At 46.4% G+C, this 23,921-nt stretch overlaps 7 protein-coding genes across 7 annotated transcripts; 4 read left to right on the forward strand and 3 right to left on the reverse strand.

Annotated features, from left to right (window-relative positions):
• Positions 1-1,091: 1,091 nt before the first annotated feature.
• Positions 1,092-2,619, forward strand: DFL_008763 (uncharacterized protein; the record flags this gene model as incomplete). The annotated part of the gene is made up of 5 exons (XM_067638543.1): positions 1,092-1,566; positions 1,624-1,638; positions 1,712-2,066; positions 2,129-2,314; positions 2,376-2,619. 5 exons carry the CDS (start codon positions 1,092-1,094, stop codon positions 2,617-2,619), a joined length of 1,275 nt encoding a protein of 424 aa, XP_067486421.1.
• A 481-nt stretch (positions 2,620-3,100) lies between these two features.
• On the reverse strand, positions 3,101-4,147 carry DFL_008764 (uncharacterized protein; the record flags this gene model as incomplete). Its single annotated transcript, XM_067638544.1, has 1 exon — positions 3,101-4,147. The coding sequence occupies one exon, from the start codon at positions 4,145-4,147 to the stop codon at positions 3,101-3,103; it is 1,047 nt and encodes a 348-aa protein (XP_067486422.1).
• A 3,275-nt stretch (positions 4,148-7,422) lies between these two features.
• On the forward strand, positions 7,423-12,114 carry DFL_008765 (uncharacterized protein; the record flags this gene model as incomplete). The annotated part of the gene is made up of 3 exons (XM_067638545.1): positions 7,423-9,830; positions 9,890-11,798; positions 11,863-12,114. 3 exons carry the CDS (start codon positions 7,423-7,425, stop codon positions 12,112-12,114), a joined length of 4,569 nt encoding a protein of 1,522 aa, XP_067486423.1.
• Positions 12,115-12,992: 878 nt separating this feature from the next.
• DFL_008766 (uncharacterized protein) lies at positions 12,993-13,414 on the forward strand (the record flags this gene model as incomplete). Its single annotated transcript, XM_067638546.1, has 3 exons — positions 12,993-13,057; positions 13,189-13,300; positions 13,373-13,414. 3 exons carry the CDS (start codon positions 12,993-12,995, stop codon positions 13,412-13,414), a joined length of 219 nt encoding a protein of 72 aa, XP_067486424.1.
• Positions 13,415-13,677: 263 nt separating this feature from the next.
• On the forward strand, positions 13,678-14,896 carry DFL_008767 (uncharacterized protein; the record flags this gene model as incomplete). Its single annotated transcript, XM_067638547.1, has 2 exons — positions 13,678-14,634; positions 14,696-14,896. The coding sequence occupies 2 exons, from the start codon at positions 13,678-13,680 to the stop codon at positions 14,894-14,896; spliced, it is 1,158 nt and encodes a 385-aa protein (XP_067486425.1).
• A 413-nt stretch (positions 14,897-15,309) lies between these two features.
• On the reverse strand, positions 15,310-15,886 carry DFL_008768 (uncharacterized protein; the record flags this gene model as incomplete). The annotated part of the gene is made up of 2 exons (XM_067638548.1): positions 15,310-15,560; positions 15,634-15,886. The coding sequence occupies 2 exons, from the start codon at positions 15,884-15,886 to the stop codon at positions 15,310-15,312; spliced, it is 504 nt and encodes a 167-aa protein (XP_067486426.1).
• Positions 15,887-16,239: 353 nt separating this feature from the next.
• DFL_008769 (uncharacterized protein) lies at positions 16,240-23,401 on the reverse strand (the record flags this gene model as incomplete). The annotated part of the gene is made up of 9 exons (XM_067638549.1): positions 16,240-21,360; positions 21,413-21,593; positions 21,654-22,081; positions 22,140-22,267; positions 22,338-22,525; positions 22,591-22,742; positions 22,802-22,897; positions 22,957-23,082; positions 23,162-23,401. 9 exons carry the CDS (start codon positions 23,399-23,401, stop codon positions 16,240-16,242), a joined length of 6,660 nt encoding a protein of 2,219 aa, XP_067486427.1.
• Positions 23,402-23,921: the final 520 nt, after the last annotated feature.

Raw genomic sequence — 23,921 nt, forward strand, 5'->3', positions numbered from 1 at the left:
GTGTATGAATTGATATCAGGATTGCTGTGTAGTGCTTTTGCCGCTCCTCTCCTACTTCCTATTCGAGAACAGAATGAAACTCGAGCTTCGTCCAAAGACGTCAAACCTTGACCTGGTTTTTCGTTTAAATTGTGACCTGGATTTAGCTCAGGAACCGGCAAACCGGCCTTAATCAATTGAATCAAGTCAGACTGACCTTGCAATACCTTAACCCCAAAATGCGCATATGCGGCAATCTAGGTTCCGATATCATGAAGCCCATGTATATATATACTTTTGTTTGATCACAGACGAACGTTCGAACCTTCTTACGGAGTTAAAGTTATAACGAATCACTAATCCTATAACCCCAAATAGATCCCATGACCACGGTCGCTGGTCGAATCCGTTAAATCACGGCTTCTGCCTGCATAGCTACTCAAGTATCGACACTTTTTACCAATCAGAAATACAGGATTTTTGTACAGAAGGCTACGTTCCAAGTGAAAACAGACCTCTTGCAGCAAACCCTATCATCCTCCTTGTAGTTTCTGAAACATTTACGGATTGATTAGTAGTTTACCACCGCAACAGTGGATCCGGGTTTATTTTCGTGATACAGACAGAGACGAGCCTCGCGTTGTCTCAAGATGCACATCTCTCGCCAGCTTCTCAAAGGGGCAAGATACCCAAAATTGTGCAGGTTAAGCCGTTGTACATATTTGATCATATGGACGAGATTGTGTAACGAAAAGCAAACCGGCGACCTATCAAATTTCAAGTTGATTCGTGCGGCGCCCGCCTTACCAACAATATTTCGACATAGTTTTCCCACGCATACAACGTGCATGAGTTTTACTATAAAATACTCTATGTATCCGCAAAGTTTCGCAAGTCGTACGTAGGGTAATTCTGTCGACAGTCTAACCGTTCCTAAACTCGTAGATCGACTTTTGCGCCGGAAGCCACCTATCCAAACCTAAACTATCTTTAAATATCTAACTTCGACCGAGTTTGCATTTGTGCTTTAATTATCACTCTTTCGTTTCCCTACCCGTTTTATAGCCTTACAATCCTTTATATCCTTTCCTTATTTCGGCATTTTAAAAAAAATGGCGGCGACAGAGATAAGCATCGATGACCGAAACCTAATCATCGAGGTTGTACTTGATACCCAGTGGCTATTCGAGGGTTTCCAAAGGACGAAAGGCAGCGAGTTAGTTGGGCGGATTGCTCGCTTCTTTCAGTCGAATCCGAATTGGAACGCTACCGGATACAACCAAAAGATAGCCCAGCTTGCCGGAACATCCATCGACAATATCAATCTTCTCGAGATGTACTGGGGCAACTGGGGGCAATATTCGAAGTATTCCAAGTTCGCAAACGAGACAATTCCATATCTTGGCCATCCTACACAGAGTCAGGTGTTTATACCTGTATACATAGTCCTTTCGTTGCTCACCTTCGCAGTAATTGTGACGAGAATGTACTCTCGCATGACGATAGCTGGATTGGTGAGATCATATGATTGGGTTCTCTTAGGCGGCTTCGTCATGACGTTGGCTTTGGGGATGCAAAATGCTATAAGTAAGCGATCTTACGTTTATGGTAACCGTTATACCAATTTCTAACAGATCTTCATAGTCTTATCTACAAGCAGTGCGTTGAATCTTCAAATCTTACGCTCTCGATACTTTCCGTGAATGTCACTAAGGCGCAGTAAATATTTTAGCATATTATAGGGGAGTCTGGGATAAAACATGGCTCGACTTCCAGGCTGAACAGGACTCTAGTTTATCAGCCTCTATCTTATATCCTCTCACAGTAGTGCTCATCAAATCCTCCTTACTTCTTTTCTATTACAACCTCTCGGTATGGAATCCGCTAAGATGGGCAACCGTTGCAACCGGCTTCTGCGTAGTTGCCAATGCACTCGCCACAATCTTCGCGTGGTGCTTCCAATGCAATCCTGCCTTGCCCTGGAAGCATCAGAACTATATGGATCCTGAAGGTGTTTGCCTAGTAGATACCTGGAAGTTGGAGGTTGCTACCGGGTCCGTCAATATTATTACTGATATTCTTATTTGGTGAGTAGCTGCCAGGGTTAGGAAGAAGCTATCGATATCTAACGTGTGCGCTTGGAATTTAGGATCATTCCAATCCCAATGATTTGGAAAATGCAACTTAGCTTAAGGGAACGGATCATTTCGATCTTCACACTCGGCGTCGGTGCCCTCGCTTGTATTGCTTGTGCCATCCGAGTTCGGCTCATCAATATGGCATGGTACGGCTCTTCTGATGAGAGTAATGCTTCCATAATATGCATTTGGACAATGTGAGTGAACTTATCTAAGGACAATATGAAGCCCCATTACATGGCTAACGACAGCACACAGTACCGAGCTCTATCTCGCACAAATATGTGCTTCTATTCCATCCATTCGTGCTTTAGTGCTTAGCAAGGCGCCGCGGCTCTTGGGATCCGAGTCTGCCGATCGGAAGGAGAATATCTACGATAAATACAACCACTACGATCAATTCCCAGACTTTACTAGCCAAACGAGTTTGGACAAATCTTCTCCAGAAGTATCAGTCATAGCCCGTGAACACCTTGAGAAGCGTGCGGACAACCGAGTTTGATCTTTTCTTTCTTTTTGCGAAATACAATGCTATTTTTATGTTCATATGATTCAATGGAAGCTACTGCAAATTCTAGTTCCGCATTCTTTCTTAGAAAATGTTTAATAAGCCCGGACATACAATTGATTACTTGAGAAAAAACGCCAGGCGGTAGGAAGTCGAACGAGATTCTCAGTCGCTTCATAGTTAATTTCAACGCAATTTGGTGAGGCAGATTCCAACATAAAACCTGGCAAGCCCTGCGTTGCAGTGTAATTCGAATATGGAATCCTGGGTCTTGTACCACCGTTACCCGTTCGGTCCAGCCTCACGACGAGAGTAGATATCGATATTATAACTCAGCTGGTGAAGTTAACTGACGTGATTAAATGATGATGATTTTCATATGATACATGAATGTGCTCGATAAATCTATCAGCACTGCTGCGCTGGTGTCAACTTTAATTAAGTATATATATCGTATATTTTAGGAACAACATCATCATAAATAATCCACGTCAACCCAGTGTTCCTTTTGAAAACCCTGCCCAAGAATATCTGTTGTTTTAATAGGACTCGATAGTTCAAAACTGAAATTTGCTCGTATCCCTAATGCACCAGGGCCGGTGTTCTGGTATTCTCCATAGTAGAGATTGTCAACCGGCTGCACAGTGTCCCATATCGACCATCCTTCCGAGTTGACAACATCCCCCAAGTAGCTCTTCTGGAAAACTACTCTCGAGAACTGCCTCCACGGTCGTCCAAGATAAGTTGAGCCTGGGGTAGCACTGCCGGCCCCATTAACCTTGCATTTGGTGAATACATAAAAGGAAGTATTATTTTCCGCCTCCCTTCCATTTGCAGTAATCCAGCCCTTGCCAAGTGGTTCGATATCTACGTTCCAGAACCAAGCAGACGCTCTAAGACCAAAAATGAAATCTACTGCCCCACTAACATAAGAGTTCGCATATATCTGACGCCCCTCGTTGGCGTAAATTGTATCCTGCCAGCCGACAAATTTGCACCCATAGAAGCCTTGGTCTGTATTTTGAGCGCTTAATGCAAGTGCTTGAGAACCAGCACCGAAGGTATTGGCGATATTTAAATTGTAGAATTTGACATTAGAAGTCCATAGACGAACAGTGGATGTTTGGTCGTTATTTGTAAGTCCTGGGGTTAACCGGGAAAGGTTGTAGGAGATGGTGACTTGATTCTCGGTGTATGATCGAGAGTCGCAGGTATATCCTCGAATTGTGAGAGGGCTAAGTAGCTTGCCAATGTAAACCTGTTCTGTATAGTTTCCTGGAAAGATGAATATTGTTTGACCCAAGTTGTAAGGGAACGCCGTCGTATTCTTCAAAGCAGCTACAGCCGAGCTAATGGTTTTGAAGCTGTGAGGGTACCTCCCTGTTCTGTCGACGACGAGATCACTCCACTGAGGGTACGTTTGGGTGTGAACGCCGATGCATCGAGACCAGGGCCAGATAGCTCCGGCAGACGTACTGGAGATGAGGGCAACAGCTGCGAAAAGTAGGTGGAAGTAAAGCATATCAAACTAGCTCCTATCCGAATATGTATTCAGCCTTCAATATAAAGTTATAGAAGCAATTGCGCGACTAGACTGTTGGTGGTTTTGCGGTCAGGACATTATATATTACATTGTGTATGGAATAATATACTTATATCCATCTCTACTACACATAGCCGACTCAGAGACTTTCCTCACAGATGACACAGTACAGGACGGACTTTTGTATCTCCGTTAACTTTTGCTAGGGTCGATCGTTGATATCCGATGAGTGCAATTAAGCCGGTTCGCGAATTCGCAACACATGTTGTTCATCGTACGCCGCCTTGGCAGGAATATTCGAGTTTCTAATCCGCCAATCAAATCATCAGATTTTGCGGGGAATCATAGGGGTTGATAAATCCTTGGCATTCGTGGCATCCGACGAGAATGCCGATTTCCAGCTTGGAGACGGATCTATATGCCAATCTAAGCTGCCTGCAGGTCTCCGGTTCGTATTGGTGCATAGTTAGCAAGCTCCATTTAAAGATACTCGCATATATATAGCATATTATGCAGCTCCACTCCGTAGTTGCTAAATACATCTCTAATATCCAATATTTCCCTGCTATTAGTATATTGTGAGGTCTCGTAAATGCTTGAGTATTTATAAACGCTAGTATTTATGCGTCTGAAGCAGGAAATGTTTAGTTGATTATGGGATTCGGTTTGCAAGCCCCGAAATAGTTGAGACATGGGAATTCGTAGGCTCACCTTGTAGAGATCGTTTGACTTTGCGGAAGCTAGCCCCTGGCAGCTGGCCTGCGCGGGGAGCTTTAGTTAGAAATTGATAAGATATTGAGAAATGGGAATAAGGTTTCCACGCGGATCTGAGATAAATTCGAAAGTGCAACAACGATCACAGTCGTGGGCTTGGAATTAGACTAATACAATTGATAGATCCAGAAGTACCGCTAGCTTAATCGAGGCGGAGCAGGTATCAAACTACGCTGGCGCCCGTTGGAAACACCAGGGAGCATTGTAGGTATTGCCCGGAGAGCTCTAGCGGTACTGGACCGCAGATCGTGAGCCCAAATATATAAGTATGTAATGCTACCGAAAACCTAAATGCGTCGTCAAGTAGAAGTTTCAAAATATTGCAAACGGCCGGGAGGTTCATGTAAGGTGGCATTCCGGTCCGTTTCGGAGAGTAGTCGGCCCCATGGCCAACTTTCGGATGCCCTGAGCATGACAAGTCGGACGACCGATGAGTAAAGTGGGATGTCTCATCAGTGAAGAAGCCACGGGAAAACCCGGCAATCGGGGCGCTGCTGGTCGAGGACAACTTGGGCGAGGACTTGGGGAATTGTCTTCATCCTGGTTTCCTACTTTGTACGGAGCAAGCGGATATTAAATAGAACCTTGGCAATTGTAAGATGCAAAGCTCCGCACGCCCAGGGCGAAGGGAAAAATCTTAGGAGTGAGCTTTATGGGATTTGAGCAAGAGACCATGTAGTTGAGAAACAGATTGGGTGTTTACCAGAGACGCTTCTATGTATTACTGCAGTCGCTGAAAGTTATATCTGGTGAAGGGCCTGGCGATATGGGCGTCCTTCAGGCCAGGCCCTGGGTATTTCATGCATCTCGACCCCAGGGCAGTTTTTATAGATCCCGCGGCAGTACCCGGGTACCCGTTTTAGACTAGCTGGACCAAGATACCATTATTTGACAATGTGTTGTGGATTCTATAACATAGAAACGGTAATGTATACACATACGGATACGCAAAATCAGCTTCGCTACGGAGTTATTTCAGTTAGACTTTCTAGGGATGCCCCCACAGGATGATGTCTAGCGAAACCGGGAGGGCTTTACGGAGTTCTTGTTCGTCGTTCTAGGCTCTGTTGGACGACATTTAGGAATGTGTTGAGATGTTGTATTTCGACATACCCTAGCCGAGAGGCTGCGAGGGGCCAGATAGACGCTTCTTCGTTTACTTGTAGTATTAACAATTATATCGTACTAAAAACTAAATTTAAAGAAATAATCGATTGGAATAGCTTTCTTTCCGTTAACTGGTATTTCGGCGACATGGCAATCAATGAAGCTTCTCCAAAATCCACAAGACTGATGTCGTTAGCCTTCGCTTAGGCTGGTCTCGTTCCACGCAGCAGCCTTGTCCATGGGAAAATCTGCCCCTTACATGATTAAGGGACGGGACTTGGCAGAGCCACAGGCAGCCAATAGGGTTACCTTGCGGTCCAAAACCTGTGCTTCCCAGTGTGGGATTAAGGGGTTGGCTGACAGGGTCACGGCAAATTTTTTTGACAAGGTCCCTTTTTTTATGATTTCGAACATCGCTCTGGCACGATATACTGGATGTTCATGTCGACGAAATGTCGCCGCCCTGGTTGACCGCTGACCCGAAAAGGGCAAATTGCAAGTTCGAGACAGAGGAGAAAAGAGAAGATGGGAGGGATGGCGCCAACCAAGACATTCAAATGTAAAATGGATGCGCATGCACATTCTTATATCGACAGTATTAATATCATGTCCTTGCTGGCTAAATTCCAGGACTCCCCACGTTAAATTCCCCAATGGTGGAGATGAAGATTTTTCGACGGAACCCACAGGAAGGGGTCGAATGTAGGTCTGATGCACAAGTAGCCCCATAAGCCGTTATCTCTCAATAGTTCCTCGATCGAGCAGAAGCCGTAACCTTCTTTCTCTTCCTCCATCACCACATTCTCCGCAGCGCTATTCTTTTTTCTCTCAGGCCCAGCCGATTTAGATCTCTTGCTTCCGCGCTTCGCTTCAGCTGCTCGCATCGCATTTTCTTTGGTTGCCAACGACCCGGTTGTTTGCATAATTAAGTCACCATCTGTCTCTGCGCTTAAGACGCCTCTGGGGCTCGAAATAGTGCGCCCTCAGCGACGGTGACCGGAGCAGGATATTGATCCTCTGGATCTGACTGGCTACGACTCGTCCGCCTTCATAATCGGCTGGGCGGTTGGCTTGTTCAAAGCCGCTCGCAATTTTGGTTGCATTTTGCCGGGTAGGCACAGCTGCACAATCATTATTTTATTCCTCCTAGCAGCAAAGGGGTGTGCACACACCAACCGGAGCGGGTGCAGCGCAGCAATTGCTGAGCGAGACGGGTCGGTTATTCACAGCAGGAAAAGAAACAAGAAGAGTTAATCTTGGTGGTTGTGGCCGCCAATCTACGGGTTCTTTTTCTTCTTTTTCAGCTGGGCCAGTTTTGGTTTTTCGGTTGCCAGTTGGTGGTGTTTTTTACCCACCACCGTCACTTCTAATCGATGGATTTCTCCACATCTTCATCAACATCATCCTCCTCCCATCACCACCACTCTTATAACCACTTCTACTCGGCATCACCAGCCTCCTCACGGGCGACGGCGACAAGAACTCCGCCGTCTCACAAGTTGGCTGCCACACCTTTGCAGCAGATTCACCGTTCAGCTTCTGCATCGGCTCTTGTCGCTACTGGTTCCTCGCGGACTAATGGCTTCGGCTCTTCATCTGTAAAGAAGTCGACCACATCAACTAGCCCCAGTGCTCCACCTGTGCCAAACATCCCTTCCTTTCTCAGGAATAATAACAATAGCTCCATCCTCTCGAACACGTCAGGCACTCCAATCAATTCGTTCTCGGCTTCTCGTCCTAGCAGTGCCAAGTTGACCATTGACACATCACTCTCTAACGGCTACTCAAACAAACAAACTCAATATCAGCATCATCATCATCATCATCAAAGTCAAAATCGAAGTGTTTCCGACACTGGATTCTTTGCCACGAATTCATTTGCATTAGCATCGGCATCATCGTCAAATAGAAAGGTTTCTGCAAGCAGGGATGGAAACCTAAACAACATCGGAAGCGGTACTGGAAATCGCAGAGAACAAGATCGACACGAATTACATACAGGGTTTCGGGACTCATTGGTTGATAATCTCCTTCTAGATTTCGACAAGCTCGGCCAAGACTTCTCATGCGACCCTGTCTTTGATAAGTTCCTGGACCCCTATTACCACGATACCGACCACGTTGGACCTAGTCAGGGGGTCTCTTACTCTTATCGGGATTCGGACTACGGCCGAGGTCAACTTCAGAGTAGACACAATCAACGAAAGCGATCCGATAGCAACCCCGTTAACTATCAGCGCTTCTACGACGCACCTCAATCACCTCAACAGGGCTACTTGCAAGAGGAGGACGAAGTATTTGAGCACAACAGCACATTAGTTTACACATCCGACGGCAGATTTATCACCACGCCCCCTCAATCACGCCGTGGGCCCCCACCAAGCCGCCAACAGACTTATTCCTTTGAGCCTTTCAGTGACGCAGCTCCGACACCAAGAATATCAAATAGGTCTCGTGCAAGAGAACCAGAAGTTCCCAGACAGCCCAATCATCTTCAACGAAAAAGATCGACGAGATCGAATAAAAGCCTGAGGCGCACAACAGACATCATGGCTGAACAATCGACACTTCCAACGATACCTTCTGAGATGGCACATACGGAGGCAGTAGCAACACCGCCTCCCAAACCGGCCTCTAAACCAGGGTTCTTCAGGAGAGTCTTCGGAGGAGGAGGCAGTAGCAGTAATAGTGGCAGTAGTGGGGGAGGAACCACTCTTGCGAAACCAATCCCACCACCGGCCCCGGTACAACAACCGATTTCAGATGCAGATCGGTCGGGAGATGGCGTCAAACGACAGCCCTCAGTTATTGTCAACACTACATCCGATGTACCTGAGCAAGCGCCTCCACGTACGCCCCAATTGGTGACTAAGAAATCATCCGGATTTTTCAGGCGCCGGAAGAGGTCCGTCTCAGAACACGACCCTGTGCCTATGTTACCAAGCAATATTACACACCACCACCGAGGATCTGAACCTCACCTTTCTCATTCGCAAATGCAAGCAGGCAATTCTCGACCAGATACTGCAACCAGCCGTTCACAAAGCCGGGCACAGGACTATCATCACGAACGAGAGGTTTCCGAGACGGGTGTCACCCCTAATGCTGTGACATCTTCACCTAGCAACAGAAATCTATCCGGGGCTCGATCTCGACGACTCACGATCAGAAGCATCGAGTCCGAACTACCCAACCGAATTGTCGCAGACAAAGGGATCGATCCCACTCCGGAGAAGATCACGACAGCCGCTAACATTAATATTGACGATCTCGCCGCCGCTTCATCTACTACAAAGGACATGTACGCACCACCAAGAGGTGAACCGACATCTATCCAAAAACCAATTGTGGATTTATCGCAGCCGAAGCCACATCTGCAATTTGAAGGAACATTCTTACGGGATGACGACAGTGATTCAGGTACTGAAACCAATGGCAACTGTGCAAACATCGCCACTGAAAAGCCAAGCAAGTCGCTTGAGACTGAACGAACGACATCAACAGGAGATGTCTTCTATGACGCTGCCAGCAGCGCCGGAAGAAAAAACTCTGTTGCTGAGTATAAAGAATCGGCAGCCGCAATGCCAGTCGTTGTATTACCGCAGCCCGAGGATGATGAGAAACGGGTAACAGCCGCAAATTCACAAAAGGCGCTTCGTGCAACGGAAGAGGAGTATGAAGGCCAACCGTCACAAGAAGAGAAGGAAGCTGCCCGGAAAATCTTCGAGGGAGACGAAGATTTTTTGCCAAAAGTCAAAGCGGCAGCTTTTTTGGGAGAGGCGTAAGTATAGCAACCCTAATTTTTTTCGTGATCGCCAAGCTTACATGTTTTGCAATTAGTGGAGCCCCAAGTGCCCGCATCCGTACGGCCTATATGGCTTTGCATGACTGGACTGGCGTTAACATTCTCGTTGCATTTCGCGGACTTTGTGAAAAGCTCGTATTGAAAGGAGAAACGCAGCAAGTTGACAGGATTGTTTCTGCGGTTGCTAAGCGATGGTGTGACTGCAATCAAAACCATGGTTTCAAGAATGTCGATGTCGTCCATACCATTCTGTACTCAATCCTCCTCGTCAATACAGATCTGCATATAGCCGACCTTACGTCGTCTCAAAGGATGACAAAGGCCCAATTCGTGAAGAATACCATAGCGACGATCAAACGGGGTCTTTCTGTTGACGAAAACGATAACCCTCGAGATATCGCAAGGTGCCAAACTCCGTACGAGTTGGATGAGCCAGATGAAACTCACCACGTTAGCACAGGTGGTGGCCTGAGTAAAAGACTCTCTTTCATTAGGGGCCCTGCTGCTGTCCAGCGATTCTTCGACGACCAATCTACTGAGAATTTTGTCTCGGTCGATGGGAATGGCACCGGTGGAGAAAATGGCGGTCCTCTCATCAATGCGCCTTTCCTCGGAAATGCTCGACAGTGGGAACATACCGTGGAGTTGATTCTAAAAGAATTTTACGTTTCAATCAGAGCAACTGCGCTCCCTCTTCACGGCGTGACTGGCAACGAAAGATCTCCTGATAGCGCAACTGTTCCGACCAGCCTCGGGAAAGAGCTTCGCAGAACCAATAGTACGGTTAGCAAAGCTCCATCCGAAAGCTCGGTGTCGATGCGTTATGGTGGGAGCTTCGGATCTAGCATTGGGAACAACAGCACGACGAGACTGGGGTCAAAGTGGAAAACTAATCGATCACGACCTCGGCTTTATCCAGGCTCTTTTGCAGGCTCCTCGCGTACTAGCTTTGATGATAGACTCTGGAGTCCTTCAGCGTCCAGCACATGGAGCAAGTACTCTCTAGACAAAACAGCAACCACGATGATGTCTACTGACTCGCTTGGATCAGGGTTCGGTCAGGGTGACTATATGCAAAGTATAGGATTTGCAAATGCCTTGTCTACTGCCATAATCCGTGAAGAAACGGGTTATAGTGGATTACCATCCGACGATGGCGAACAGAGTATCCAGCAGACTGTTCTCGATGACGATGTTGATGAACTAGCCTTATACGGCGCCCCGTGGGCTAAGGAAGGAATGATTAAGCATAAGCATCACCTCGAGGCCGCCGACAAGAGGGCTAAGAACCGCGGCTGGGTCGAATGCTTTGCAGTCGTCGAAAAGGGTTGGATGAGGCTATTCCTTTTCCCAAGCGAGAAGAAGAAGGTCACGCAAGGTATTGTGGGAGGAGGAAATTGGATGGAGAATGCGGAGCCAATCGGTTCCTTTATGCTGAGGCAGACTCTTGCATCGGCGCTCCCACCACCTGGGTATTCCCGCTCGAGGCCGCATGTGTTCGCCTTGTCGCTTCCCAATGGTGCAGTCCATCTTTTCCAATGCGGAACCGCGGATATTGTGAAGGAGTGGGTTAGTACCGCTAACTATTGGTCTGCTCGCCTATCGAAGGAGCCCTTGGTTGGAGGTGTTAGCAATATTGAGTATGGATGGAATAACTGCATCGATATGGAAGCGTTGGCATCGCAGCCACCCCCGACTAGCGGCCATCAACCGCGCCCAAGCTTCCAGGGCAGCATGAGGAGCTCGATGGATCACCACGGTGGATTTAGGGCAAGGCTTCCGGGCGATAAGGCTAATATCGCTGACTGGAGCCCTCCTGCCCAGAGCATGTTTGCCAGCCCATTGTCGGAGGCGGAACAATTCAAAGCTTTGGAGGCATATGTTTCAAGCATCGAGGGAGATCTCCAGAGGCACAACGAACTCCGGGGAGCAATGTTGTTAGCTGTAAGTTCCTGAATATCATACCCCTTTTTGTTTTGACCAAATATACTAATACTTGTGTCTATAGTTCACTCCGAGACACCCGAACTACAACAAGGCGATGAACAACTGGGAACGCAAGTCCAGCTATCTCCTCAAAGAAATCGTTAAATTTAGAACTTACATAGACGTTCTATCCTTCGCTGCTATCTCAAAGGATAGGATATTTAAAGAGAAGGAGCAAAGAGCGCTCGAATTAGCGGCGGATAAAGCCCAAGCCACGGAAAGGTCGACAGAAACCACTACGCTACCCGACACAGCCGCGGGAATACAAGCATAGGTTTCCATCAGCATCACTCCTCATTAGATGATATCTGCAGCGTCTTTTTACAGCTGTTCCATTCGCAGGGTTTATCAAGTTTTTTTTCTATTATTGGCGTTCTTACGAATGGCGGTCTTTTTTCCCGCTTTTTTTATACTCATTTTGGTTTGCGGTTCTGAATACGATGTCTGGGTTTTATTTCAATCCGGGGGGCATCTTTGGCACGACTTTTTATTGTTTTTTTAGCGTTGAATGGTCATCTTTGGTTCGAAAAGCATTATCCATGTTTACACGTTGTAATACGAGCGTCCATTGCTCCTCTTCTTTCATTCCCCCCTTTCCCCTCGTGTCTTTGACATCGTGGGCCATTCCTGTTCTTCTTTTGTTTGTCTGTTCCACCACAGTTGAAACCGTTGATGATGGCTGTTCTTGTTGCATAACGCATGCATTATTGTATCCAACTTTACACTTTAGCAGCGTTTTTGATATATTAGGCCGCGCTGCTGTTCATTCGTCTTCTTTTCTTTCACCTTTCTCTCTTGATGGCCTTTTTTTAAATTGACATTAAGATATCCTTGTTACGTTCCTTCCCAGCGCGTCCATTGCTATACTCACTTCGAAGATTTCATGAGACAGCTTGGTGGTGCATCGGTGACGGTTTGAATTCAATGAACCTGTTTTTGAAGTTACGAATAATATGTATACTAAGTTCACCTTGATTGAGGCTAAGCAAGATCCAGATGACCATTTAGGTTTAATTTTATAAATTCAACTTCAACTTCATGTTATATAGATCCTGAGCAGTTAACTTTAGAGCCTATAATTATAATTACGTCGACCACGGTATACATTATCGACCAGAGTAGATTCATGTCATTTGATGCACCCAGAATGTAATGTCTCCTAGTACTGCTACTTGGAACGACCTGGTGACCAGATCAGTACTTCCCAGCCATTGCGAGTAAGTGTTTGACCGGCCTACAGTCCCTAGAATAGAACCTTGCATGGGTCCACGGTTAACGTAGAGCTGACCACCAGCTAGCTAGCACTCGTAGCTTCGCCGACTCATCGAAAACCATACCCCGGATACAGCTCTCATCCACCCATCTGCAAGTCCAAAACATCTCTCAATCTTCCAGACTCTAGGCAAGTGATCCAGGCCTGTTTTGAGATTCAAACCAGGCTGCAAGGTCCCACGGCCGAGGTAAGACCCCCGGCTTGCTCACCCTGCAGACAGCCTCCTAGGTCATGAGAATGTGACTAACCGTGACCACAGTTCCACATATCATCTTTTGCCTTACTGCAGGTGGCCCTCTAGCACATAAAAGGCCTCCTTGATTGGTGAATTCCCGACTGCATTCACAAGTACAACATCAAACACAACTTGCAACTTGGATGCTCAGTAGATCTTGTCCTTATCCTTTTAACGCAATCGTACATCTCTTGATATCTCCCGGAAGAAGTTTCGAGCCGTATACCATCGCACCCTGGACGGGGCTAGTCGTAGTTTTTTGAGCACGTACGATCCATAAACCGGGAATAGGGCTATTTAAAAGCCCACACTTTGGTCCCTAACTATACATGGCATTCGAAGTCGACCTTGATACGCAAGCATCTCGTATAAGAGCTCTAAGCGACACTGCTGTGATCCCGCCATACATCCCCGTCGCATCTCCGTCCGCCAAACGGAAACGAGACGTTCTACTCTACATTACTCCAGTATCTACGAATTCTTCGTTCAACAGCTCAGTAACTACGTCCTTTGGAAGCGACGGACCCTGTGACGGGGGTGGGAACGGGAAGGCGGTGGTTAGAGCTAGGACGGATGGTGGGGATATGAAACATGGAGCCGCTAGCGCAGGAATAATGTCAAGCCCACCACAGTCGGAAGCGCCGTCGCCTCGAACTCGAGTTGCCAACAAACTTGAGGAGTTGAATCTTAGTAGCAACGATGAAGGAAAGGAGCCGTCAAAATCTGCAAAAACGGTAAAGGCTTGGAGGAAACCCGGAGGGGCTAGTAAATTGGCGGATCTGCTAGAATCAAGGACAAATGCGTACAAAAGTAATACGGTCGATATGCCTATGGCGGCGGAAGAGGATGAAGACTCAGATCTCACCAGGACCCCGAGAAAGAAGAGAGCAGTGGTACCCGACGCTGATATCGATAAGAATCCGAGTGATGTTGCCGGCACGCCGAAAAAGCGGAAGGGTAAAGGGAAGGCTATGTTCAAGGAGCCCGGCGAGGTCGAAATGACGACTTCTGACGAATCTTCAGCGAAGCTTACGCTACATGGAGAGGAGTCGGAAACTCCAATCGTCAGTGCCGGGTTGGATGAACCCGTTACTTTCGTTGGCAGCTCTAAACAGTCACAACCCTCAAGGAGAAGATTAAGGAGTCCACCACCTACGATAGAACAGAACGACGAAACCCAGCATACCGGGGAGCTAGATACGGACTCAGACCCGGATGAGACAGGGATCGGATACCGGCCAACAGCTCAGCAGCGCGAGATACGTAGCCAGAAGCGAATGCAGCAGGTATGGATATGTCATTCTAATATTACGATGGTTAGCCTCATAAGTACTAACAAACCTCTAGATCAAAGAATATAAAGCACGAGAGTTGAGAGAGGCTCGTGCAAAACGGACAGCCGAAAGGCGGCGAAGAAATGTCACTGATAGAGGTGCATCTGCTGCTTTTTCTACATCGAGTCCTCTCCCTACGGGCTCTCCCGAAGCCGATGAAATGGTCGACGTTCAAAATTCCGGCCCTAGCAAACGAGTTCACTTTGCAGACTGATTACTTTTTGTCTATCTTCTCCGGCCCGTCCCTCGTTCTCTCCTCGATTTAACCTACTGGTCCTGATCACGCCCCCAAAAACACCCATTAATGATCTTAAAGTCTTGTCTTTTCAGAGCTTTTTTGCATATGCTATTGTTTCAATTTCCAACATCGAATCATCTTGTCTGCTCACAAATTTCTTTAGATTATGAGGGGAGTTCTCTGGTGCAAAGGGTTTTATCATGTATCCATCCATTAATGATTTTCTTTTCACAGTTTAGTTTTAGTGTTCTGTTTCTTCCAAAAAAAAACCCTACACATGACTCAAAGGTTCGGGATCGTATCCATCGCTCAAAAAAATTTGCAACATTGTTCCTATGTACATAGAATCGAAACCACTGAGACCAATAATCCAATCCACTTGCAAAACATCACCATGGTTTCCACCATCTTTTCTCCGCCATCCTTTTGAGCCGCTCCTCCTCCTCTTTCTGTATCCTCAACTGTTCCCTCCTCTCTTCAAGTTTCTTCTCCCTCTCCAGTTTTTTATATTCAATGATTTGCATCGCCCGGATCATACCATCCTGTTCCCTTCCTCTGCGCCACTCACAAGCCTCCCATACTACCCAAGATGTAGCAGTAAACATACCAACAGCCCAATTACAAGCACTATACAGCGGCGCTGTATAAAATCCACTGTTAGCTTAAAACGTTTTTTCAAATTTTGCGTATGCCCCTGCTCCGGGTCTACCAACCTCGCAATACAAGCTTAACCCCACCAAACGCGAATCCAGTCGCAATACCAGTCAGGAATGTCTGTCGTGCACATGGTGTCTTATGGATGTTGGTCAAGCTATCCCAGTTAATGCTCTTGATGGCATCGGAGAAGGTAGCCTTTTGTCGTGGAGGGATTTGCCCAACAGTTGACGGGTCGGGCAAGGGAGGCAGGGAGGAAGGAGATGGACCTTCCGTGCCGGAGGGCGAAGTTGAAGATGCATCGTTGGTCATTGTTTTTTTAGGAGTTGGTATCTTTTTACATCTTGGGACGGCTCATTTACCAGGGTCGAAGTTGAGGTGAGGTTGGATGTTTAATATTGAAACCTTGGTTTACAACGCAAAATATGCAACATGCTGTCCATATTTGGGCCTAAGGAGGACTTCATAGGAAGTTATACGATATAACAGGTAAGTCTGATGTAAGATACAAATGCCATGAATATGCATGCATGCTACTAAAGGGCCAACGCCATGCAATAATGTACCCTTGCATCGCATCCGAGTAAGGGTTAATTAATCAAAACGTGACGGAAAAGAGGGGAGTCCTTCTAACCGCCCGCCAATGTGATAAAGAAATATCCCAACTATATTCCCTCCAATATAACGCTCACATTCTCTTCTAACATTTGAAGTGAATAATACTCCGCCACGCTCTTATAAACCTTCAACCGAGCCACTGTGTCCTCCTTCGAAACCGTGAGTTTCCAGATACCACTGCAAGCACAGTGTTCCTGGAAATCACTGGTCTTAATCTTCTTGCACTTGAAACAAACCAAATCTTGCGTGCTGTAACGTATCAACATCTCCTCCACTTCGCCCACCATGCGTTCTTGTAACGCCAATCGATCGTATTCATGTCCACAGTTGAAACACCTCCAAGCCCTCTCCTTGCTAGGCTTTCCGTCGACATCTAATTCTGGCATTAAATCCTCGTCTCTGCAGAAGTCTAGATCTCGAGACATGGTGCAGTTTTGACAAATAACTTGCTCAAACCGTAGACTCTCTGTCGAATTCTCGAATTGACCCTCTTTGCTAAATTCCTTGATATCGAACATATGCAAGAGGTCCTTTCGAAGCTGTCGAGTCGACAGCATGAGATCTTTTGGCAACGCAAATACTGCAGACATAGCCTTGACGAGCTCCAAAACCGCATTAGAACTTCCGAGTCTCGTACCAGGCAAACTCGGGAATTCAAATTCTGATTGTCGGTCGGGATGAAGTATGATATCGTGTTGTAACCGTAACAGTTGCGAGATATTCTTCTTCAACGGCTTCAAAAATTCCTTTGGCAATGTCAAGACATCGCCAACATCATCTTTGCCCCCATCGGTAGCCCTGGGAGGTAGTTGTGTCATTCTAGGAGTCGATTCTATCAACGCGGCCGAATTTTCTGGGTGCTTGAAGCCGTGTAGAATATGGACGAATTCCACAACCCAAGTGCTGAATGCTTCCTGCATAGTTTGTGGTAAAGCCTTGCTAAACTGCCAGTGCATGATCAAGTTCAACTTTTGCTTGTCTGCCTCGACTACTTCTGAACAAGCCAGCCCGCCGTAGTTGTATGGATCATACCAAAGAAGATAGTCCCAATATTCCTTGACATCAAGATCCAGGAAGTTGAAGAGAGGCTTAGCCTTAATCGCTTTGAGAATATACTGGCTATATGCGTATGCTGTGCCCACCTCCGCCTTCGTCGTTTGCAAAATCAACCGATTCGCATTAGCGTATACGACACTAGACCCAACACGCCTGAAATCGGCGAGCAACTGCAAAAAAGCCTTCTTGGACATCGTCTGGACATAGAAGTGTAGAGCGTGGTCATAAAGAAACGATTCGGGGCTCTCAACCCAACGGACAAGATGTTGAACCATGAGATCAGCCATACTGTTTCCCTTAGTTGCATCTCCCCACCATGCTTTCACTAAGTCTCTTAGGACAGTGATACTGGCTGAGGCAAAGGTATTCTCGGTGTATAAGGATTGCTGTTCCTCGCCGCTGGATTTACCAGCCGGATCGAACCCCGTAGCATCCGCACCTTCGAGTTCATTGATCAAAGAGGAAGTTAAGAGCGTGTTGATAGCCAGATTTCTTACATCGAGCTCGATGCAAACTGAAGAATAGGATCCTCTGTTATTGATATCAGGCATATTAACGTGCTCGAGAGATCGAACAATGCTGTCTTTCTGGTGGCCAGCGTGATCAGGAATTGGCGTCGGCGACCACCAAAGGACTACATTGCTCGCCTGAAGCCTCCTTGCATAGGCGATATCGACCAAAAACCTTGGGTCATGATTTACCAAGTTGCACAGCGGGACCTTTCCATATCTTGCCAGCTCGATCAAATGAGATAGCCACGAACCGAGAGATAGGTACCGAATGACAATGCGCTTTGCCACAAAGTTTTGCCAACCTAGAGGTGGAAGGTTACTGTCCGTCTGATCGATCTGGAGTGACAGCGTTGGGAACTCGTTCAAAGACCGTATCTCCTTGCAGAGTGTGGGTTTGTGAGGTGATTGAATGACGAGAACAAATGCCCTTTGCTCCTCAGATCTAAGTTTCTTGATCGCATCATCAATATTTCTGTATAAGAGGCGCGGCTTGTTAATGTAGGTTGTCTTGAAATGTACGGCATCTAGGTATTCAAACGGGCTCTGTCCGTGCGGTTCCTGGTTCCGTCGAAGAATTTGTTCCGCATACATTTTGTCGATATTCGGTAAGCCTTGTGTGTCCTTCTGCGCATTCAGCACAAATACCTGAGCCTCAGTACCGCTCGAAGAGACCAGTGAAATGAATTGTCTGTCCCCGGCAACCAGATGGAATAGGTATAAATAGGAAATTTGAGCATCTCCGAGATAAGGCTGCTGAACGTCTTGTTGAAGAATATCTTTCAAGTCGAACCCTTCCTTGATACCCTTTCCAAGTACACCTCTCGTACTCCCATCCAATGTACAAGTATTGCCTAGCTGTAGCATGGCTCTGACGTTAAGCGGAACATCGGTTTCGTAGATCCCTTCCACTGTCGGATGGGAAGTAAGTGCCACCATCTTTTGGAATTTCTCAACATATACTTGTTCTGGCATCGTCAGCTTGAACAGGTTTGTTGATGGGTGTCCATTGGGTAGCGTGGAGTTGACGGGCTCGGAGCTACACTCCTTCAGTTCAAAGTTTGGAACATCTTTATTTCTGAAGTTTATGAAGATTGTTTTCGGAACGATGACCTTTACAAGGTGTATCTTCCGGTCAATTAAGACGTGCGCATTGACTTCGCCAGGAACATCCGTCTCTGCAAAGTGCAGAACCTGCCATGTCTTCATGTAGACAAGTTGGGCTTGCCGTCGGAACATAGAGTCTAGACCCTCGCCCGGTAGCGCTTGTCGGTCCCCAAACAACTGCCTTCTTCTTTCTCGGGCATGCCGTTGAATCTTCCACTTCTTTTTCTGGTATTGCAAGAATCCCTGGTAGTCTTTGTCAATGGCTGGCATCTTCGCCGGGAGACTTGCATACGGGTCGACGGGAACGACGGGTTCCGGTGCCTTTCGCTTCAAGCTCTGAGATGCCACAACCTTGTTTAAGACACTATCGAGACCTTTCCCAACCGGTGCCGTTGATCCAAAGTCTTCTATATCCTGCAAATTAATAGCATTGCTCGTCACATCTGCCATAGGTTCTTTCTTGAACATATCCGTCATCTTCTTTTGCTTCATCTTGTCGTCCTTCGCATTGATTCGACGTTGGAGCCATTCGGGGTGAACAATCCGCGGCACTGGGTTTCTAACCTTCTGCAGCGCAGCGGGAATGGTAATGAGTTTTTGGATGACGGAGCCCAAGCGCTCGAGGTAGTAGTCCCAATCGACCACGTTTCTGGGATCCATGTTAGTGATATCCTCGCGAAGCCATTTCCGTAAAAAGTGCTTCTTGATAGATTCTTCCGCAGAGAATATGGCGACTGGGACGGCTCTCTCTGTAACCGGCGCACCTCTCGGCTTTGCAGAAATAATGTACTTGCAGTTGAGGCCTTTATCCTTGACCATCTGGTCTCCCAAGAATTCTGCCAACCGCCTCGCAGTTTTGATCGATGTAGACTTTTGACCCCCATATTCTTCCAGAGTTTTCGTCATATTCCTGTTTTCGCAAATGAGTTCGATGAGTTCCTCATCGGCGAGGGTAGATCCGTGCTGGTACAGAACATCCAACCAACGATTTGCTACTTTAGCAACCGCTCCATATGTCTCCGTCAGTGTCGTACCTTCCAAAAACACCTTGAAGATCTGAGTTTGAAATATCTTGATCAACTTCAACTCTCCACGACGCTTAACTTCGAACCCCTTTAATTCAGCAAGACTGCCGTCATGGTTGAACACAGCATATCTTTTTTTCAGTCCTTTGTCCTCCTCTTTAGAAGTTGGTAGGATCATAGCCTTGTACGGTCCGTCAACTTCGAAAAAGATCGAGTTCTCGGAGTGGGTCTCGTATTTAAACTTGTCTTTGTCCACGAGATCTTGATATTGATGATTTGTGAACTTGTCGTGCACCAGATGGTTCAACATGACACAAGGATATGATATCGGTAGCTTCTTCCCGTTTGATAAGTTGAAAGCAAAATTTTCAGGGAAAGTAGCAGGCAGGATACACCAAATACCGTCAGTATCCAACTCCAGTGGTCTCCCTATCCGCTCCACAAGCTGACGGGCCAACTGAATAATCCGTGATCCAGTCAAACAAGTGACACCAGCCATCTCTAACGAATACCACCGGGAACCCTTTCTCATGACGTATCCGTAGAAGGAATTGAGAATAACTTTGTGTGCTAGTTGCAGCGAATCGAAGAGAACCACCATCTTCCCGCCCTCGTCGATTTCAGCTTGGGTTGCGCTCGCCTTCTTTAATGCATCAGTTTTATTCTTCCAAACTTTCTGCTCGCCTTTAAAATGATATCGACGATCTCTGAACATTCGCACAGTGTCAACGTAGAATGGATTCTCGCGCTGGCAAATAATAGCTTCACGTTCGATTGTCCTTGTCTCCTTGATTTTATGGTAGATCTTTTTGCTGTATTCCGTAAGTCGCTTTTTGATCAACCCGGCTTGTTCGGAAGGGGGCAGTCCATCCCAACTCCTGTAAGGCCCATTGGGATATTTCGGCGGAAACCTCTCATTTTCTAGAGCTCTCCTAATCATAAGATACTCGTCTCGCTTCGGCGGCAAGAACTCCCCTCTCCAAGCCCACGGCAACCGTCTATCGCATGTTTTGCCAGGGCGGTTAAAATCGCAAGCTGCACAGTCAGATTCTTTAATCATAGAATCTGGCTGTAGACGGTTAGTCGTCATGATGTTTGGGTACATGGATGCAACATCCAAATGGTAGATGAGAGGCCGTTCGCTCCGATTCGGAGTTGTCTTCAGGTCCATCAGGTTCGCTGCAATCTTTTCCTTGACTTCGTCATAATCTGTGACATCTTCAAGCTTCTTATTGCTTTCTACAACAATGGCGAACTTCAAGGCGGCATCTAAGTCTCGTAATAACTCATCGATGGCACTAGGATCGACCGAAAATTGGGCCGGGATGTCACTTCGGAATACACCTGCTTCCAAAGCCTCGACGTGACCACCAACGTAAGTTTCTGACTCAACCAAATGCCCCTCCCAGAAGACTTCATCAGGGTTTTTGTGCTTGTTGGGGATGATAATATTTTTTTGGAATGCTTGGACCTAGATATTTGTTAGTGTAGTGACAAAAATAGTGTAAGATGGGTGTATATACCATTAACAACATCTCGCACAGAGTACCAGTACCCTTCCGCAAGACATCATCGGGCCCAAGAGGAATAATTGTACACAGCGAAAAGATGAAAGGATGGACGTATTTCATATATAGATAGTATGTTGCAACAGCATCGGAAACCGAGTATTCTGCTAGCGTCTGAGGGCGTTCGCTCGCATATCTTCCCAAAATATAAGCATATACCACCTAGTGTTAATTTTTTAAGGGGGGTTCAAGATACCTTGTCATCAATTCCGGGTCCAATTCGTCCGGATCATACCCTAACTTCGCCGTCGTAACAGCTTTCAAGCCACGACTACCCTGTGGAAGATAACTGTCTCGATTCACCCAAGCAAAGGCATCCATATGGGCGCAATAATTACTCTTGTAGATACCTTCACTGTCCTTTCGAAATCCGATTTCATGGTACATATCAATACCCAAGGCGGAAGCTCTCGCTTCCACAAAGGGCCAATCGAAGAAATCTCCGTTATATGTAACGATAACTGTTGGTCTAGCCTCCTTGATATGGTCAAAGAATCTCTCTAGGACGGCACGCTCGTTCGGTTCGTTGAATATCATGAATTCACCTTCATATTCTGGTTTTGGAGTGTACTCAAAATCTTCAATGTCCTCAGATACTATTTCTCTGTTTGTTATTAAGAAACCCTGTATTTTATTAGCATTTTTTTTTTTTTGAACCAGTTTAGAAAAGTGTAATAAGTACCTGGCCATCGATCATGTACGAAATCATCATAATTTGATCGATCAGAGCATCTGGAAACTTTAGAGGAAGCTTCGTGGTTTCAATATCAAAGGCTAGTACCACAGGGTCGGCACGAGCGAGACGGTCCTCTATTAGAGATAGACTGATTACACCGTGTTTTGCTTCGACGGTATACCACTTCCCGATCCGGATATCTACCATATGTATTAATGACGAGCTCCCGAAGAGGTTTCATAGCTTCAGTACCTAGATCTATCGAAACTCGAACGTGATACGGAACATCATATTCTCTAATGTCGACTATATAGTCGCTTGCATCAACACCAGTAGTGTTTGCTCTCCTCGTGTCCAAGGGGTCGTCGAAGAGGTCAAACCCAGCTCGAGAACTATTTGGTTAATGCTTTAGTAAACTCTACAATAATAATAACTTTGCCAATGGTAAGATGCTTACTTTGTGACTTCGGCATAGGTGTCTATAGCATCAACCTGCTTTTTATTATCCTCGGCAATCGGCATCAGGACTTTTCTGACGGATAGTAAATCGGAGACATTGTGGAAGCTGATTTTGATGAATGTCCGCCTATACCCCATTAAATGATTGGGCTGAAGTACGAATTAGCCAGGAAGCTCCATTAGCCCAATTGACTTGAGGTTGATCGTACCATTTGCAGGTCTTCTCTCGTAAGTCTCGAAAGTGACTTTACTAGTCCTTCAAATTTCCGACGTATCCATTCTTCAACTTCCATTTCACTGCCAGCCTATCAAAATCATATTAGCTTGCGAATTCCTTCTATGTACTCCAAGCAACAAGCCTAACCTTGCAAGCTATCAGGATATACGGATCGTATAAAACTGTCGCCTTGAAAGATCCCCCTTCGTCGTCAATAAAGTAAAAGTCGACTCCAGCTTTCCCACCAATAATCTTCTCGTCTTCCATCGCGGTCTAAAAAAGCCACCAATAACATCAGCAATATTCCTTCCCCCATTATTGATCTTAAAGCTTCCACCATTATCGTTCATACCGAATGCATGTTTATCAACCATCCAACTTTCTTAGGCCCAGCTTCATATCTCGGAAACCCCATCTTCTCGTCTATCGAATTCGCAAGCTTCGTAGCTTCCCATTTTTCTTCCGAGCTCGTTCGATCCGTTGCTAGTAGAGAGTCTTTATCTACCGCTTTCTTATTGTTCTTTAGGTATCGGCCACCACTTCGAGGACCCCCTCGATAGGGGACCTTGTAGCCCTTTTGGCCTTTCGACATTGTCGAGGAATTGGTCTAGCAGACTCCGTCGGTGATAATTATCCAGGAAGTGCGATATTAGAGGTCAAAGGATTGGATTTTGTCAGGCATGTGTCGCATTGCAAGGCCGAAGCTAGGGGTATATCGATGTTCGAGTTCTAAGCTGTAGTGTTATTATGGCGGTCTTATGGTTGCTGGTTCGTAGCAACACAGCTTGTCGCGTAAAGTGGAAAACAAGACGCCTAAGGTTTGTATTCGCGTTCGGAGTCGTCTAATTGGTCGGATTTGGAATTGAGGTCAGAGCTTTGAAGTTGAGAAATCAAAGAATTGCAGAATGCGACAAGTCTTGAACTTGAAGTCGTAGGCAATCCAGAAGACCTAAAAGAGACTATACATGGGATCTCGAAAGTCACGTTTTGAGCACCGCCACAGCATCACTTGCCACATTATGAGGCGGTGAAGTGGGATGTGGCTCCAAAATGCGTTGTTGCCAAGACTGTCCCACGTCTATCGATAACATTTTTCTGAAGGCCGCACGCAC

Source organism: Arthrobotrys flagrans, assembly GCF_004000055.1.
Source record: "Arthrobotrys flagrans strain CBS H-5679 chromosome Unknown unitig_1, whole genome shotgun sequence".
Lineage (NCBI taxonomy): Eukaryota > Fungi > Ascomycota > Orbiliomycetes > Orbiliales > Orbiliaceae > Arthrobotrys > Arthrobotrys flagrans.